Source organism: Zosterops lateralis, assembly GCF_965231275.1.
Source record: "Zosterops lateralis genome assembly, chromosome: 33".
NCBI lineage: Eukaryota > Metazoa > Chordata > Aves > Passeriformes > Zosteropidae > Zosterops > Zosterops lateralis.
Genome location: NC_139793.1, coordinates 2,869,736 through 2,887,756, shown reverse-complemented (window position 1 = coordinate 2,887,756; position 18,021 = coordinate 2,869,736). Strand labels below are relative to the sequence as shown.

The 18,021-nt window shown below is 60.6% G+C and overlaps 1 protein-coding gene across 1 annotated transcript in view; it reads left to right on the top strand.

Moving 5' to 3' along the window:
- Positions 1–15,220, top strand: part of CACNA1F (calcium voltage-gated channel subunit alpha1 F) — a gene marked incomplete at both ends in the record, with an annotated part of 29,120 nt that extends 13,900 nt beyond the window's left edge. The window contains 32 exons of the mRNA XM_083881295.1: positions 1,255–1,462; positions 1,874–1,994; positions 2,749–2,830; positions 2,955–3,009; positions 3,115–3,172; positions 3,805–3,937; positions 4,728–4,857; positions 5,120–5,179; positions 5,462–5,568; positions 5,921–6,008; positions 6,784–6,891; positions 6,993–7,045; positions 7,708–7,854; positions 7,928–8,129; positions 9,142–9,300; positions 9,376–9,548; positions 9,612–9,723; positions 9,995–10,123; positions 10,208–10,273; positions 10,367–10,458; positions 10,968–11,127; positions 11,221–11,348; positions 11,429–11,525; positions 11,606–11,708; positions 11,801–11,902; positions 11,976–12,106; positions 12,187–12,297; positions 12,647–12,987; positions 13,138–13,280; positions 13,699–13,811; positions 13,896–14,132; positions 14,975–15,220. Coding sequence (XP_083737421.1) covers positions 1,255–1,462; positions 1,874–1,994; positions 2,749–2,830; positions 2,955–3,009; positions 3,115–3,172; positions 3,805–3,937; positions 4,728–4,857; positions 5,120–5,179; positions 5,462–5,568; positions 5,921–6,008; positions 6,784–6,891; positions 6,993–7,045; positions 7,708–7,854; positions 7,928–8,129; positions 9,142–9,300; positions 9,376–9,548; positions 9,612–9,723; positions 9,995–10,123; positions 10,208–10,273; positions 10,367–10,458; positions 10,968–11,127; positions 11,221–11,348; positions 11,429–11,525; positions 11,606–11,708; positions 11,801–11,902; positions 11,976–12,106; positions 12,187–12,297; positions 12,647–12,987; positions 13,138–13,280; positions 13,699–13,811; positions 13,896–14,132; positions 14,975–15,220 — 4,195 coding nt within the window. The remainder of the gene's footprint in view (positions 1–1,254; positions 1,463–1,873; positions 1,995–2,748; positions 2,831–2,954; positions 3,010–3,114; positions 3,173–3,804; positions 3,938–4,727; positions 4,858–5,119; positions 5,180–5,461; positions 5,569–5,920; positions 6,009–6,783; positions 6,892–6,992; positions 7,046–7,707; positions 7,855–7,927; positions 8,130–9,141; positions 9,301–9,375; positions 9,549–9,611; positions 9,724–9,994; positions 10,124–10,207; positions 10,274–10,366; positions 10,459–10,967; positions 11,128–11,220; positions 11,349–11,428; positions 11,526–11,605; positions 11,709–11,800; positions 11,903–11,975; positions 12,107–12,186; positions 12,298–12,646; positions 12,988–13,137; positions 13,281–13,698; positions 13,812–13,895; positions 14,133–14,974) is intronic.
- Between the last annotated feature and the right edge of the window lie 2,801 nt (positions 15,221–18,021).

The window sequence follows — 18,021 nt, the reverse complement described above, 5'->3', positions numbered from 1 at the left end:
GCGTGGGGACAGCGCAGGGATAGCGTGGGGACAGCGTGGGGACAGTGTGGGGACAGCGTGGGGACAGCGTGGGGACAGCGTGGGGACAGCGTGGGGACAGTGCCAGGGCCTGGCAGCACAGGCAGGGACACCCCAGCATCGGGAGGGACTCCATGACGTTGGGACACCCCAACACTGGGACACGCCAATATTGGGACACCACAACATCGGGACATCCCAACATTGGGACACCCCAACACTGGGACACCACAGTGTCCCAACATTGGGACACCCCAACACTGGGACACCACAGTGTCCCAACACTGGGACACCCCAACACTGGGACACCACAGTGTCCCAACACTGGGACGCTCCAACATTGGGACACCCCAGTGCTGCAACAGTGGGACCCCAACACTGGGACACCACCATGTCCTGACACCCCAGTGCTGCAACACTGGGACACCCCAACACTGGGACACCCCAATATTGGGACATCAGTGTATCTTGACACCCCAGTGCCCCAACACCGAGACAGCCCAACACTGGGACACCACCTTGGCCTGACACCCCAATGCCCCAACAACGGGACACCCCAACACCACAAGACGCCAGTGCCCCAACACTAGAACACCCCAACATTGGGACACTCTAGTGCCCTAACACTGGGACACCCCAACACCAGGACACCCCAACATCGGGACATCAGTGTGTCCTGACACCCCAGTGCTGCAACACTGGGACACCCCAGCACTGGGACACCCCAATACCAGGACACCCCAACATTGGGACACTCTAGTGCCCTAACACTGGGACACCTCAATGCCCCAACACTGGGACACCCCAACATTGGGACACCACCATGGCCTGACACTGGGACACCCCAACGCTGGGACAGCCCATTGCACCAACACTCCAATGCCCCAACACTGGGACATCCAAACACTGTGACACTGCCATGTCCTGACACCCCAATGCCTCAAAGCTGGGACACACCAACACTGCAACACCCCAACATGGGGAAACTGCCCTGCCCTGACACCCCAACAACACTGGGACACCCCAACACTGTGACACCCCAGTACCACAACACCACGATGTCCCAACCCTGCAATGTCCCAAATCCGTGCCACCCTCATGTCCCAAGGCAGCGATGCCCCAATCCTGTGATGTCCCAAATTGGTGACACCTCACCACTGGGTGTTGGCTCTGCACTGGCCCCTTCCCAGTGCTCCCAGTGCTCCCAGTGCTCCCAGTAACCCCCGTGTCCTGCAGGCACTGGGCATCACTGAGCAACCTGGTGGGGTCCCTGCTGAACTCCATGAAATCCATCGCCTCCCTGCTGCTGCTGCTCTTCCTCTTCATCATCATCTTCGCCCTCCTGGGCATGCAGCTCTTTGGGGGCAAATTCAGCTTTGACGAGACCCAGACCAAGCGCAGCACCTTCGACACCTTCCCTCAGGCCCTGCTCACCGTGTTCCAGGTACCCCAAAACCTGCAGGACCTGAGATCCCTCAGGGAGACCCCAAAGCCTGCAGGGTGTCCCTGAAACCTGTGGGATGCTCTGAAAGTTGTGGGGAGACCCCAAAATGCACAGGGGACCCTAAAGCCATATGAGGAGACCCCAAAATGATGGGGAATCTGTGGGAGAGCCCGAAACCCATGGGAGACCCTAAAAGCTGTGAGAGATCCCAACAGCTGTGAAGGACCTGGAATCTTGTGGGTCCCCTAAACCTGTGGGGAGACCCCAAAACCCATGAGCCCCCCTGTAGCCACCCCAGGGTGATGCTGCTCCCTCAGAACTGGGAGGCAGCGGTGTACTGGGAGCACTGGTGGGGGTGGCACTGAGGTGTTTGGGGTGCCCCTGGTGTTTGGGGACCCCCGACTCGCCCAGATCCTGACGGGGGAGGACTGGAACGCGGTGATGTACGATGGGATCATGGCCTACGGCGGCCCCGTGTTCCCCGGGATGCTCGTCTGTGTCTACTTCGTCATCCTCTTCATCTGCGGGAACTGTGCGTGGGCAGGCTGGGCTCAGGGGCACTGGGAGCACTGGGAGCACTGGGAGCACTGGGAGCACTGGGAGTCACTGGGAAGGGCACTGGGAGCACTGGGAGGGACACTGGGAGCACTGGGAGCACTGGGAGTCACTGGGAAGGGCACTGGGAGCACTGGGAAGTACTGGAAGGGGCACTGGGAGCACTGGAGGCACTGGGAGGCACTGGGAAGGACTGGGAGCACTGGGAAGGACTGGGAACACTGGGGAGACTGGGAGCACTGGGGGGCACTGGGAGGCACTGGGAGGCACTGGGAAGGACTGGAAGGGGCACTGGGAGCACTGGAGGCACTGGGAAGGACTGGGAGCACTGGGAAGGACTGGGAACACTGGGGGGACTGGGAGTCACTGGGGGCACTGGGAGGGACCAAGGGCATTGGGAGCACTGGGGGGGCAGTGGGGGCACTGGGGGCACTGGGAGGCACTGGGAAGGACTGGGAGGGGCACTTGGAGGCACTGGGGGGCACTAGGAAGGACTGGAAGGGGCACTGGGAGGGTCCAAGAGCACTGGGGGGCATTGGGAGGGTTCAAGAGCACTGGGAGGCACTGGGAAGAACTGGGAGGCACTGGGGGGGGGCAGTGGAGGCACTGGGAGCACTGGGGGGGACCAAGAGCATTGGGAGCACTGGGAGGACATTGGGAGATGCTGGGAGGATACTGGGAGGATACTGGGAGGATACTGGGAGCACTGGTGAGCCCTTCCCTCCCCTCAGACATCCTCCTCAACGTCTTCTTGGCCATCGCCGTGGACAACCTGGCCGACGGTGACAACATCAACTCAGGGGGGGACAAAAAGTGAGCCCGGCCCCCTGGGGGCTTTTTGGGGGTGATGAGGGGGGACACCCAGCCCCTGGGTCCCCTGGGGGGGTGCCCGACCCCCGGGACCCCCTGGCTGAGCCCCTCGTTTCCCCCAACCCAGGGACAAGGCCGGGGAGGCAGAAGCGGGGACAGAGAGCCAGGACGTGGCTGTGAAGGTGAGGAGGGGTCCCGGGGGGGTGACAATGACTGGAGGGTCCTGGGGGGGAGGGAGGGACCCCCCAGGTGTGCACAGCCCTCACCCCTCTCCCTCCCCTCCCCAGGTTGAGGGGGATCAGCCGCAGGAGGAAGAGGAGGAGGAGGAGGAAGAGGCGGAGGAAGGTGAGTGTCACCTGCCCGGGCAGTGAGGGGTGGCAGTGCCCTGATGTAGGGGGGTCCCTGGAAGAGGGGATGTCACAGTCCTTGGATGTCACTCGGGGGAGGTGACAGTGACACGAGATGGGGTCCCTGGAGGGGGATGGCAGTGCCTGGGGTGGGGGTTCACAGAGGGGGGTGACAGTGGCTGGACATGGAGGGGCCCTGGGGGGTGACAGTCCTTGAACACGGGGCTCCCTGCAGAGTGTGACACTGCCTGGGAGGTGACACTGCCTGGAGTGGGGGTCCCTGGAGAGGTGACAGTGCTTGGGGGGGGTGGTCCCTGGAGAGGTGACAGTGCCTGGGGTGGGGGTCCCTGGAGAGGTGACAGTGCTTGGGGGGGTGGTCCCTGGAGAGGTGACAGTGCCTGGGGTGGGGGTCCCTGGAGGGGGGTGGCAGTGCTTGGGGGGGGTGGTCTCTGGAGAGGTGACAGTGGCCAGACACAGGGTCCCTGAGAATGTGACAGTGCCTGGACACAATGTCACTGGAGCGGGGTGACAGTGCTTGGGGTGGGAGGTCCCTGGAGAAGTGACAGTGGCCAGACACGGGGTCCCTGGAGGGGGGGATGTGACAACAGCTGTACATGGGGTCCCTGGCAGGTGACGAGGAGGCCGGGGGGGAGCGGGACAGCCTGGGCAGGGCCCGGCTGGAGTCCCTGGAGGAGGCCCCCAAGCCCAAGGTGACCCCGATCCCCGAGGGCAGCGCCTTCTTTGTGTTGAGCAGCACCAACCCGTGAGTGCCACTGGGGGCACTGGGGACACTGGGGACACTGGGGACACTGGGGACACTGGGAGCACTGGGGACACTGGGGACACTGGGGGCACTGGGGACACTGGGGACACTGGGAGCACTGGGGACACTGGGGACACTGGGGACACTGGGAACAATGAGGGCACTGGAAGCACTGGGAGCACTGGAGCTGTGGGCACTGAGGTACTGGGAGCACTGGAGACACTGTGAACAATGCAGGAGGGGCTGGGAGTACTGGGGCAACTGGGAGCACTGGGACTGCAGACGTACTGGGGGGACTGGGAGCACTGTGACTGGAGACACAAACTAGGAGGACTGGGAGCACTGGGAACACTGGGACTGGAGACACAAACTGGGAGGACTGGGAGCACTGGGGAACTGGGGACTGGGAGCACAGGGACAAAAGTTGCAAACTAGGGGGACTGGGAGCACTGGGAGCACTGGGAGCACTGGGACTGGAGACACAAACTAGGAGGACTGGGAGCACTGGGGAACTGGGGACTGGGAGCACTGGGGGGACTGGGAGCACTGGGGGGACTGGGAGCACTGGGGGGACTGGAGACACAAACTGGGGGGACTGGGAGCACTGGGACAAAAGTTGCAAACTGGGGGGACTGAGGGATTGGGAGCACTGGGGATTGGGGACTGGGAGGACTGGGAGCACTGGGATGAAAGTTGTAAACTGAGGGACTGGGAGCACTGGGAGCACTGGGATGGAAGTTGCAAACTGGGAGCACTGGGAGCACTGGGAGCTGACGTGTCCCCGGCACAGGCTGCGGGTGAAGTGCCACGCCCTGATCAACCACCACATCTTCACCAACCTCATCCTGGTCTTCATCATCCTCAGCAGCATCTCCCTGGCCGCAGAGGACCCCGTGCGCGCCCACTCGCCCCGCAACCATGTGGGCAAACTGGGCAAACTGGGAGGGACTGGGGGCACTGGGAGCACTGGGGGGATGTGGGGGAGTTCACTCTGTAACCGTGTGGGATGTGGGATCCACCAGCCCAGAGTTGGGGGGAAGAAATGGGGGGGCTGGAAAGGGCAAGGAGGGGTTGGGGGGGAATTTGGGGGTGTTTGGGGGGGTCCAGGAGGTTGGGGGTGCCAGGGGGGTTTGAGAGGGGTCAGGGTCACCCCGTTGCCCCCTCCCCACTTTGCCCCCCCAGATCCTGGGCTACTTTGACTACGCCTTCACCTCCATCTTCACTGTGGAGATCCTGCTCAAGGTACGGGGGGTTCTCTGAGATTTGGGGTGGGGGGTTCCCAGGGTTTTGGGAAGGGGCTCCCAAAATTTTGGGAGGGTTTCCTGGGGTTTGGGAGGGTTCCCAAGGGTTTTGGGAGAGTGTTCTCCACAGTTTTGGGAGTGGATTCCTGGGGTTTGGGGGGTTCCCAGGGTTTGGGGGTTCCTGGGGTTTAGGAGTGGGTTCCTGGGTTTTGGGGGCTTCCCGGGGTTTGGGGTGCCCCCAGGGACAGGGGGTCCCCAGTTTGGGGCTCACCTTCTCCCACAGATGACGGTGTTTGGCGGCTTCCTGCACAAAGGCTCCTTCCTCCGCAACTGGTTCAACCTCCTGGACGTGCTGGTGGTCGGCGTCTCCCTCATCTCCTTCGGCATGCAGTGAGCTGGGGGAACTGGGGGGCACTGGGAGAGCTGCTGGGGGCACTGGGAGAGCTGCTGGGGGCACTGGGAGCACTGCTGGGGGAACTGGGAGCACTGCTGGGGGAACTGGGGGACACTGGGAGCTTCACTGGGACCACTGGGGGGACATTGGGAGCACCACTGGGGGAACTGGGGGTCACTGGGAGGTGCCAGGCTCAACACTGTGGGCACTGGGAGGGTGCATAGAACACTGGAGGCACTGGGGCCATTGCTGAGGACCCTGGAAAACTGGAAATGCTGCTGGAGGCACTGAGGGCGTTACTGGGAGCACTGGGGGCGTTACTGGGAGCACTGGTGTGTCCCTTGGCAGCTCCAGCGCCATCTCAGTGGTGAAGATCCTGCGGGTCCTGCGTGTCCTGAGGCCACTGCGAGCCATCAACAGGGCCAAGGGCCTCAAGGTGGGAACTGGGAGGCACTGGGGGCACTGGGAGCACTGGGAGAGGCATCCTCCCAGCAGTGGCCATGGCAGGCTGGGGGCTGGGACACTGTACTGGTGGGACTGGGAGCACTGGGACCCCAGCATGCCATGCTGTTGGTGGCACAGGGGTCCCCATTGTCCCCGTGCCCCCAGTGTCCCGGGGTAGCTGTGTCATTGGTGTCCCCAGCACACAGTGGCCTCAGTGTCCCACTTGTTCCCATGTCCCAATGTCCCACTGTCCTGGTTGTCCTCACGTCCTGGTGTCTGCAGCATCTCTGTTGTGTCCATGTCCCAGTGACACCCCTGTCCCTGTGCTTGTCCCTGTCCCCCTGACATCTCTGTCCCCATGCCCCAGTGACACCAATGTCCATGTCCCCCTGTCCCAGTGACATCCCTGTCCCCATGCCCTGGTGACACCTCTGTCTTTGTCCCCATGCCCCAGTGACACCTCTGTCTCTGTCCCCACACCCTGGTGACACCTCTGTCCCTGTCCCCATGCCTTGGTGACACCTGTCCCTGTCCCCACACCCCGGTGACACCTCTGTCCCTGTCCTTGTCCCCATGCCCCGGTGACACCTCTGTCCCTGTCCCCACACCCTGGTGACACCTGTCCCTCTCCTCATGCCCTGGTGACACCTGTCCCTGTCCCCACACCCCAGTGACACTGCTGTCCCTGTCCCCATGCTCTGGTGACACCTGTCCCTCTCCTCATGCCCTGGTGACACCTCTGTCCCTGTCCCTGTCCCTGTCCCCAGCACGTGGTGCAGTGCGTGTTCGTGGCCATCCGCACCATCGGGAACATCATGATCGTCACGACTCTGCTGCAGTTCATGTTCGCCTGCATTGGGGTGCAGCTCTTCAAGGTGGGGGCCCTGACCCCCCCAAATAGGGGTCCCCACCCTCCCGAGGGGTCCCCACCCCTCCCGGGGGGCTGAGGGTCCCGCTGACCCCCCGATCCCCCCAGGGCAAGTTCTACAGCTGCACTGACGAGGCCAAGCACACGCCAGGAGAGTGCAAGTGAGTGTCACCCCCAGAAATGACCCCACACCCCAAACTGAGCCCTGCACCTCAAATCCTGACCCTCACCCGCCCCACCAGTGTCCCCACGGTGTCCCACCCCCTGCTGGTGGCAGTGTCCCATTGGGGTGTCACCATCACTGTCCCTGTGTCCCTGTCCCAGGGGGGACATTCCTGGTGTAAGGGATGAGGCCTTGTCCCACCCAGTGGTGGCACTGTCCCTTTAGAGTCTCACCATTGCTGTCCCTGTGACCCTGTGCTGTCCCTGTGTCCCCATGGGGTCCTGCTGTTGCTGTCCCTGTGGTGTCCCTGTGGCCCCTCAGTCAGTGGCAGTGTCCAGGGGGTGTCTCACCCTCACTGTCCCATCCAGGGGGACATTCCTGGTGTACAAGGATGGGGTCATGTTCCACCCCTCAGTGGTGGCAGTGTCCTATGGGGACTCTCACTGTCCCCATCCCAGGGGGACATTCCTGGTGTACAAGGACAGGGACCTGTCCCCCATCCCTCAGCAGTGGCAGTGTCCTGTGAGGTCTGGGGTCTCACTGTCACTGTCCCATCCAGGGGGACATTCCTGGTGTACAAGGACAGGGACCTGTCCCCCACCCCTCAGTGGTGGCAGTGTCCTATGGGGGCTGGGGTCTCACTGTCACTGTCCCATCCAGGGGGACATTCCTGGTGTACAAGGACGGGGACGTGTCCCACCCGCAGGTGCGGGAGCGCCTCTGGCTCAACAGCGACTTCAACTTTGACAACGTCCTGGCGGGGATGATGGCCCTGTTCACCGTGTCCACCTTCGAGGGGTGGCCTGCGTGAGTCCCCGGGGGTGGGCACAGGGACACTGCCACCCCCATGGGGACACCCCAACACCGTGTCCCCCCCCAGGCTGCTGTACAAGGCCATCGACGCCAACGCTGAGAACCAGGGGCCCATCTACAACTACCGCGTGGAGATCTCCATCTTCTTCATCGTCTACATCATCGTCATCGCCTTCTTCATGATGAACATCTTCGTGGGCTTCGTCATCATCACCTTCCGCGCGCAGGGCGAGAGCGAGTACCGCAACTGCGAGCTCGACAAGAACCAGGTGTGGGGACACGGCCGTGGCCCTGCAGTGTCCCCTTCCCTCTGCGATGTCCCCATGACCCTGTGGTGTCCCCATGGCCCTTTGGTGTCCCCATGACCTTGCACTGTCCCCTTGGCCCTGCAGTGTCCCCATGGTCCTGTGGTGTCCCCTTTCCTCTGCAATGTCTCCTTGGCTCTGTGGTGTCCCCTTGGCCTTGCTGTGTCCCCATGACCCTGTGATGTCCCTATGGTCCTGCATTGTCCCCTTGGCTCTGCGATATCCCCATGACTCTGCAGTGTTGCCTTAACTCTGCAGTGTCCCCTTTCCTCTGTGATGTCCCCATGATCCTGTGGTGTCCCCTTGGCCCTGCAATGTCCCCATGGTGCTGCAGAGTCCCATGTCCCCGTGCCATCCCCATGTCCCCCCAGTGGCAGTGTGTGGGGTGGCACTGTCCCCACGCTGTCCCCACGCTGTCCCCTGTCCCCCCAGCGGCAGTGTGTGGGGTGGCACTGTCCCCAAGCTGTCCCCTGTCCCCCCAGCGGCAGTGTGTGGGGTGGCACTGTCCCCACGCTGTCCCCACGCTGTCCCCTGTCCCCCCAGCGGCAGTGTGTGGGGTGGCACTGTCCCCACGCTGTCCCCTGTCCCCCCAGCGGCAGTGTGTGGGGTGGCACTGTCCCCACGCTGTCCCCTGTCCCCCCAGCGGCAGTGTGTGGGGTGGCACTGTCCCCACGCTGTCCCCTGTCCCCCCAGCGGCAGTGTGTGGGGTGGCACTGTCCCCACGCTGTCCCCTGTCCCCCCAGCGGCAGTGTGTGGGGTGGCACTGTCCCCACGCTGTCCCCTGTCCCCCCAGCAGCAGTGTGTGGGGTGACACTAGGGTGGCACTGGGGTGGCACTGTCCCCAAGCTGTCCCCTGTCCCCCCAGCGGCAGTGTGTGGGGTGGCACTGTCCCCAAGCTGTCCCCTGTCCCCCCAGCGGCAGTGTGTGGGGTGGCACTGTCCCCACGCTGTCCCCACGCTGTCCCCTGTCCCCCCAGCGGCAGTGTGTGGAATACGCGCTCAAGGCGCAGCCCCTGCGCCGCTACATCCCCAAGAACCGCACCCAGTACCGCGTGTGGGCCATGGTCAACTCCACCGCCTTCGAGTACATCATGTTCGTCCTCATCCTGCTCAACACCATCGCCCTGGCCGTGCAGGTGAGGAGGGGACACCTGGGGGGACAAGGGGGGTCACAGAGGGGACAGTGCCAGACCCCTGTGACCCCCCCACAGCACTATGAGCAATCCAAGCCCTTCAACTACGTGATGGACCTGCTCAACATGGTGTTCACGGGGCTCTTCACCGTGGAGATGGTGCTCAAGATCATCGCCTTCAAACCCCGGGTACGCCGGAGGGGTGTCACAAGGGGGGTGACACAGGGCAGGGGTGGCTGTCACACTGGGGAGTGACACAGGGCAGGGGTGGCTGTCACATCGGGAGGTGACACAAGGAGGGGATCACAGGACAGGGAGTCCTCACCACCTTCCCCCCCCCAGCATTATTTCTGCGACGCCTGGAACACCTTCGACGCCCTCATTGTGGTGGGCAGCGTGGTGGACATCGCCGTCACCGAGGTCAACGTGAGTGGCCCTCCCTGTCCCCTGGCTCGGGTGTTTTGGGGCTGTTCTGGGTGACTGGGTCCATGTCCTCATGTCCATCTGTCTGTCTCCATCATCTCCATCTCCATCATCTCCATCATCTCCACCCACCTCCCACCATCTCCACCGTCCCATCTGCCTGTCACAGAACGGGGGACACGTTGGTGAGGTACGGGGAGGTGTCCCCAGCTGGGGGATTTTGGGGGAGGCTGTGCAGGGGGTTTTGGGGTGCCCCTGACCCCGCTCCCCGCAGAGCTCCGAGGACAGTTCCCGCATCTCCATCACCTTCTTCCGGCTCTTCCGCGTGATGCGGTTGGTGAAGCTGCTCTCCAAGGGCGAGGGCATCCGCACCCTGCTCTGGACCTTCGTCAAGTCCTTCCAGGTGGGACACGGTGGGGGACACAGGGGAAAAAAGGGGACATGGAAGGGGGACAGCACCCCCTCACCCCCATGGCTCTGTCCCCAGGCCCTGCCCTACGTCGCTCTGCTCATCGCTATGATTTTCTTCATCTACGCTGTCATCGGGATGCAGGTGAGGGGCCTGGGGGAGGTGAGGGATGTGAGGGGTGTGAGGGGGGTGTCCTGTAAGCCCCCCGGCCACCCCGGCCCCCTCTGTGCCCCCCAGACCTTCGGGAAGGTGGCGCTGCAGGACGGGACCCAGATCAACCGCAACAACAACTTCCAGACCTTCCCCCAGGCTGTGCTGCTGCTCTTCAGGTGGGGACGGGGGCCTGGGGGGCTGCTGGGGGGTTCTAGAGGGTCTCTGGGGGGTTCTGGGGGGACCCAGGACTCTCTGGGCTTCCCATGGGACTTTGGAGCTTCCTCTCAGTGAATCATGAAGGGGGGTTACAGATGTGCCTCAGGGGTACAGGTGTGTCCCATGGGAGTGCGTGTGTGTACCATGGGAGTGCAGGTGTGTCTCAGGGGTACAGGTGTACCCTGAGGATACAGGTGTTCCCCAGGGGTACATCTGTGCAGTGGGGTGGACACAGGTGTGTCCTGTGGGGTACAGCTGAGCCCCAGGGGTACAGGAGTGCCCTGAGGGTACAGGTGTGTCCCCTGGGGTGCAGGTGTGTCCTGTGGGGTACACCTGAGCCCCAGGGGTACAGGTGCACCCTGAGGGTACAGGTGTGTCCTGTGGGGTACAGGTGTCTCCTGTGGGGTACAGCTGAGCCCCAGGGGTACAGGTGCACCCTGAGGGTACAGGTGTGTCCCCTGGGGCGCAGGTGTGCCACGGGGGAGGCGTGGCAGGAGATCATGCTGGCCAGCCTGCCGGGCAAGCGTTGCGACCCCGAGTCGGACGCGGGCCCAGGGGAGGAGTTCACCTGCGGCAGCAACTTCGCCATCGCCTACTTCATCAGCTTCTTCATGCTCTGCGCCTTCCTGGTGAGATGTGGGGCAATGCCCCACAGCCCCAGCACTGCCCCACACCCCTCAGGACCCCCATGAGCATCCTGACCCCCCCCTGACACCCCCCAGATCATCAACCTGTTCGTGGCTGTCATCATGGACAACTTCGATTACCTGACGCGCGACTGGTCCATCCTGGGCCCGCACCACCTGGACGAGTTCAAGCGCGTGTGGTCCGAGTACGACCCCGCAGCCAAGTGTGTAACTGTCCCCTTGTCCCCAGCTGGGGTGGCCCAGGTGTCCAGACCACCCCTGACCCCCTGTCCCCCCTGCCCAGGGGCCGCATCAAACACCTGGACGTGGTGACGCTGCTGCGCCGGATCCAGCCCCCGCTGGGCTTTGGGAAGCTCTGCCCACACCGTGTGGCCTGCAAGGTTTGAGGGGGTCCTGGGGGGATTTGGGGGGCTCCTGGGGGGACCCAGCCAGGTTCACCCCCCTCTTGTCCCCTGCCCAGCGCCTGGTGGCCATGAACATGCCCCTCAACTCGGACGGGACCGTCACCTTCAACGCGACGCTCTTCGCTCTGGTCCGCACCTCCCTCAAGATCAAGACGGAAGGTTGGGAGCTGGGAGGGTCTGGGCTGGGGCAGGGGACAGCAGGGGGTGACAGCCATGGCTGTGTGTCCCCACGCCGTGTCCCCTCCCTGCAGGGAACCTGGATGTGGCCAACAAGGAGCTCAGGGCCGTGGTGAAGAAGATCTGGAAGAGGACGAAGCCGAAGCTGCTGGACGAGGTCATCCCCCCGCCCGAGGGTGTGTGAGGGCCGTGTCCCCTCCCCTGTCCCCTCAGACCCCCAGCTGCCCCCTGACCCTCCGTGTCCCCCAGAGGAGGAGGTCACCGTCGGGAAGTTCTACGCCACTTTCCTGATCCAGGACTATTTCCGCAAGTTCCGGCGGCGGAAGGAGCGGGGGATGCTCGGCGCCAGCGCCGGCCCCAGCAACGAGTGCGCGCTGCAGGTGCGACACCCCCCGGGGCGGGGCTGGGGGGGTCCCAGGTGTCACCAGGTGACCCCCCTGACCCTTCTGTGTCCCCCCAGGCCGGGCTGCAGACGCTGCAGGCGCTGGGCCCTGAGATGCGCCGGGCACTGAGTGACCTGGAGGGGGACGAGGGCGGGGACGCGCCTTCGGAGGAGCCGCTCACCTACGCCGTGAGCCCCGCCCACCGACCACACCCACCGACCACACCCACCGACCATACCCACCGACCATACCCACCGACCACACCCACCGACCACACCCACCGACCACACCCACCGACCATACCCACCCTGACACGCCCACCCACCCATCTGTCACATGACCACGCCCACTGACCACACCTGCCCTGTGACCACGCCCACCCACATCAGTCCCATGGCCACGCCCACCATCCCCACCTGCCCCCAAAGCCACACCGAATGGCCACACCTGTCCTATGACCACGCCCACAGGCCGCACCTGCCCCCAAAGCCACACCTGTGCCGTGGCCGCGCCCACCGACCCCGCCTCTCTCCGCAGGCCCCCGAGACGCTGTACGGCTCCGCGCCCGGCTCCCCGCTGCTCTCGGAGCCGCCCCCCGTGCCCAGCCCCGGCCCCGCCGAGGGGGAGGAGCCCGCGCCCCCCTCCCACGGGGGCAGGTACGGGGGGATCGGGGACACCCCGGCACGGGGCGGGGGTTCCCCGGGGGGGACGGGCGGTGCCCATGGCCCTGTGCGCAGGCGGCGCTCCGAGGCCGCGGAGCAGGACGAGGAAGCCCCCGGCGAGGACGTGGAGGAGCCGGCTGGGGACACGGGGGACGTCAGCCACGACGAGGAGCTGGAGAGCTCGGCCCCGCCCCGGCACCGCTGGGTGCGGGACAGGTACGGCCACCCCCGAGCCCCTGCGGGGAACCGCGACTGGAGGGGTCCCTGCAGCTGCCGGGACCCCCGAAAGGCGGGTTGTGTAACTGGGGAGGGACCACCTGAGCGTTCCTGTCATCCCGTGACTGACCCGCCTCGTTCCCCCTCCAGGGCACCGGGACCCCCGCGCTGGGCGGCGGAGCTGCCCCGGGGGGGGTCGCTGCCGCTGCCCCCCCGGCACTTCGCGCTCGGCAGCGGCGCTCGCGAGGGGCAACAACTGAAACGGCGCCGGCTGCTGCCCCCCACCCCCGCGGGTACGGCGGGGCCGGGACAGGGGCGAGGGGCAGGGGAGGGGCCGGGGCCTCCAGGGAGACCCTCACTCGTAGCTCAGGATGGTTCCCGGGAGGCCAGGAAGGTCCCTGGGGCTGATGGCGAGCAGAGAATGACCCCTGTTACCCAAGAAGGGTCCCTGATCGGGGGGAAGTGACCCCTCCCCGTGTCCCCAGGTGCCCCGGAGGGTTCCTAGAGCCGGGGGTGACCCTGCCCGGTGCCCCTGAGGGTCCCTGGCTGAGGGGGTGACTCTGCCCGGTGCCCCTGAGGGTCCCTGGCTGAGGGGGTGACCCTGCTCAGCGCCCCCCGGTAGCACAGAGGGTCCCCAGCCAGGGTGGGTGACCCTGCCCGGTTTCCCGGAGGGTCCCTGGCCGGGGGCTGACCCTGCCCGCCGCCCCCCAGGCCGGAAGCCCTCGTTCACCATCCAGTGCCTGCGGCGCCAGGGTAGCTGCGAAGACGAGCCCATCCCGGGCACCTACAACCCCTCGGGCCCGCCCGGCCCCGCCCGCCCGCAGGTACTGCCGGAGGTGGGGCAGACAGGTGGGTGTGGGGACACTGACAGTGTCACCCCCGCACTGACCCCCCTGTGCCGCCCCCAGGGCTACGGCAGCTCCGAGACCTGGCGGCTGGGGGGCTCCTCGCAGGCCTGGGCGGCCCCGGCCCGCGGACACGTTCTGTACGCGCCGCTGATCCTGGTGGAGGGGGCTCCGGCGGCGGGGGCGGGGGGCAGCCTGCCGCCCCTCAACCGATGGTTCCCCCCGGCGCCGCTGCGCCTGCGACCCTGCGGGCCACACGAGGCCCTGGCCCGGGGCTCGGCAGACAGCCTGGTGGAGGCCGTGAGTGGGGGGACACGGGGGGCGACACGGGTGACATGGCTGGGATGACATGGGGTGACACGGTTCAGTCAAGAGCCTGGTGGAGGCCGTGAGTGGGGGCGACATGGGGTGACATGGCTGGGGTGACACGGCTCAGCCAAGAGCCTGGTGGAGGCAGTGAGGAGGGACATGGGGAAGATTCAGGGGGACATGGGGTGACATTGCTCAGCCAAGAGCTTGGTGGGGAGGTAGTGAGAGGGGGACATGGGGTGACATGGCTTTGTTGACAGCCTGGTGGAGGCCGTGAGTGGGGGGACATGAGGAGCGACATGGGGTGACATTGCTCAGCCAAGAGCCTGGTGGAGGGAATTAGTGAGGGGACATGGGGGGATTTGAGAGGAACATGGGGTGACATGGCTTTGCTGATAGCCTGGTAGAGGCCGTGAGTGGGGGGACATGGGGGGCGACATGGGGTGACACGGCTGGGGTGACACGGCTCAGCCAAGAGCCTGGTGGAGGTAGTGAAGAAGGACGTGGGGGGATTTAAGGGGGACAGGGGGTGACACGGCTCAGCTCAAGAACCTGGTGGAGGGAATTAGTGGGGGAATTTTGGGGGACATGGGGTGACATTGCTCAGTCTGAAGGTAGTGAGAGAGGGACATGGGGGGGATTTGAGGGGGACATGGGGTGACATTGCTCAGTCAAGAGCCTGGTGGAGGTAGTGAGGAGGGGACACTGGGGACAGCCCACGGCTTGGCCAAGAGCCTGGTGGAGGCAGTGAATAAGGACAAGGACACTGGGAGGGGACAGACACACCCCCGGTGCCGCTCCCAACGCCTCCCCCTCGCTCCCCCCTCCCCCAGGTGCTGATCTCGGAGGGGCTGGGGCTCTTCGCCCGCGACCCCAAGTTCGTGGCGGTGGCCAAGCGGGAGATCGCGGACGCGTGCGACATGACGATGGACGAGATGGAGAGCGCGGCCGCCGACCTGCTGACCCGGCGCCGCGCCCCGGCCGCGCCCGCGCCCGCCGTCTACAGCGACGAGGAGCCGCTGCGGCCGCCGGCCGAGGAGGAGCTGGCGGACGAGATGGGCTGGGCCGGCGGCGTCTAGAACCCGGTACCGGGGGTCTAGAACCCGCCTCCGCTGATTACAGCCGGCTCTAGAACCCGGCACCACACTAGGCCGGCTCTAGAACCCGGCACCGCGCTAGGCCGGCTCTAGAACCCGGCACCGCGCTAGGCCGGCTCTAGAACCCGGCACCGCTGATTACAGCCGGCTCTAGAACCCGGCACCACACTAGGCCGGCTCTAGAACCCGGCACCGCGCTAGGCCAGCTCTAGAACCCGGCACCGCGCTAGGCCAGCTCTAGAACCCGGCACTGACTCCGTGTGGGGGCGATGTTACCTCAGGAAAAAAAAAAATTAAAAAAAGGGATTTTTATTTAAAATTTATATTAAAAAGTTTAAATTTTTTTTTGTTTTCCTCACATAAAGAGGGTTTTACTCTGCAAAAGGGGTGTTTGCCTCAGGGATGGGTTGTTTTATTTTGGTTTTTTGGTTTTTTTTTTTCATGGAAAATGTGGTGTTTTCCCCCTCAGGAAAAGGAGGTTTTAACTTCAATAAAAAAAGGAAGTTTTTACTCAAAAACAAGAAGTGTGTTTTCCTTCAAAATAACTAAACTGTGTTTTTCTCAGGGGAAGGGAGGATTCTTTAAAAAAAAAAAAAAGGAAGGGATTTACCTCAAAAAAAGGAAGGGATTTACCTCAAAAAAAGGAAGTGATTTACCTCAAAAAAAAGAATTTTTTTTCGTCTGTAACAGAGATAAGCCTTGGGGGGGATAGGGGGGAAGTTTCATCACAAAATTATAATTTTTTCCTCAGGAAAACAGGTGTTTACCTCAGAAAGGTTTTTTTTCCCCTCAAAAATCCACACAAAACCACCCAAACCAAGCACTTTTTTCCTCAAAAATGATGTTTTCACTCAAAAAAAGGAGGGATTTTGACTCCGTTTAGAAAAACGAGGGAGTTACATTAAAAAAGGAAGTGTTTATAAAGAAAGGAGGGGGTTTGTTTCAAAAATAAAAAGGTGTTTTCCACTAGAAAAAGGTTATTTGCCTCAAATTTGCTGTTCAGAGGAGGGTTTTCCTCAGGAAATGGGATGTTTACCTCAAAAAAAGTAAAGTTTTTATTTAATAAAGAGAAGGTTTCCCTCAAGATAAACAAAACAAAACAACAAAAAAAGATTTTTTCCCTCAAAGAAAGGAAAGATTTTAAAAGAGTGGGAAAAAGGATTTTCTTATATTTATATTTATATTTATATTTATATTTATATTTATTTTTTTTCCCCACTGGGAAAGGTTTATTCACATCAGGGTGGAGTGGGGAGGGAATATCCTCAAAAAAGAGGTTTTTATTTTAGGAAAAAATACATTTGTTAAGAGAAAATAATATTTCTTCTCAAAAAGAAACTTTTTACTCAAAAAAAGGAAAGAAAGAAAAAAAAAAGGTGTTATTTTTCCCCCTAAAAAAAAGAGTTTTATCTCAGGAAAAGAGACATTTACCTCCTGGAGATGGTGAATTGTTCTCAAAAAGGAAAATTCCCTCTTGAAAAGGGAGAATTGCCTCGAAAAAAATCCTTTAAAAATAAGTTTTGCCTTAAAAAAAGAAGGAAGTTTTTAATCCAAGAAAAGGAGGTGTTTTCCCCTCATAAAAAAAAAAAAAAAAAAAGGAGTTTTGCCTCAGGAAAAGGAAGATTTGCACCCAAATAGGAAGAACTATAAAAAAGAAAAAGAAAGAAAAAAAAAAAAAAAGAAAAAAAAAAAAAAAAAGAGGGGGATTTTACATCAAGAAAAAAGATTTTGTCACCTCAGAAAAGGTAAATTTTACATGACAAGGGAGGCGTTTGTTTCTCTAATAAAAGAAGAATTTTCACCTCAGAAATGGGGATTTTGCCTCAGGAAAGTTTTTATCTCAAAAAGGGTTTAATCTCCAAAAAAAGCAGAATTTACCTAAAAGAGAGAGAATTCTACTGCAAATAAAGGAATATTAACACGGAGGGGGATTTTACCTCACGGAGTCGAGTTTTAAATAAAGAAAAAAAAGTTTTTAAATCGAGAAAAAGTGAATTTTACCTCACAAGAGGGGTCTTACCTCAGAGACGGGGATTTTTTTACCTCAGGAAAGTAAATTTTATCTCAAAGGTTTTATCTAAAGAAAGGGGAGAATGTTTTACTTCAGGAAGAATAAAATTCACACCATAAAACACGATTTAACTGCAGGAAAAAAAAAAAAAAAAAAACAAAAAACATTTTGCACCTCAAGGATGGGAAATTTACCTCAGAAAAGGGATTTTTACCCAAGGAAAGGTAAATTGTGCCTCACAAAAGAACATTTCACACCCCAGAAAGGAGGATTTTTCCTCAGGGAAAGGGTGTTTTACATCACAAAAGTGGATTTTCCCTCAGGAAAAGTAACTTTTACCTTAGGAAAAAGCAGTTCCCCCCTCAGGAAGGGGAGGGACTTTACATCAGAAAATGGAAACTTTACCTCAGTCACTGAAGAGGGTTTTACATCATAAAAGTTTTCTTCACTTTAGGAAGGATTTTGCCTCATGAAGGTTTTTTTTTGTCTGAGGAAAGGTGAATTCTACCTCTTAAATGAGGGGTTTACCTCAAGAAAGGGACATGTTTTACCGCAGGGAAAACAGTTTTACCACAGGAAAGAACTTTTCACCTCGAGGCAGCAGATTTTGCCTCAGAAATGTAAAATTTAACTCACTTAAAGAGGGTTTTGCCTCATGAAAAAACATTGTTCTCTTCACGAAAGGGGAGTTTTACCCCAGAAAAGCAGATTTTTACCACACGAAGGTAAATTTTACCTCACAGAATTGGGGTTTATCTCATGAAAGAACATG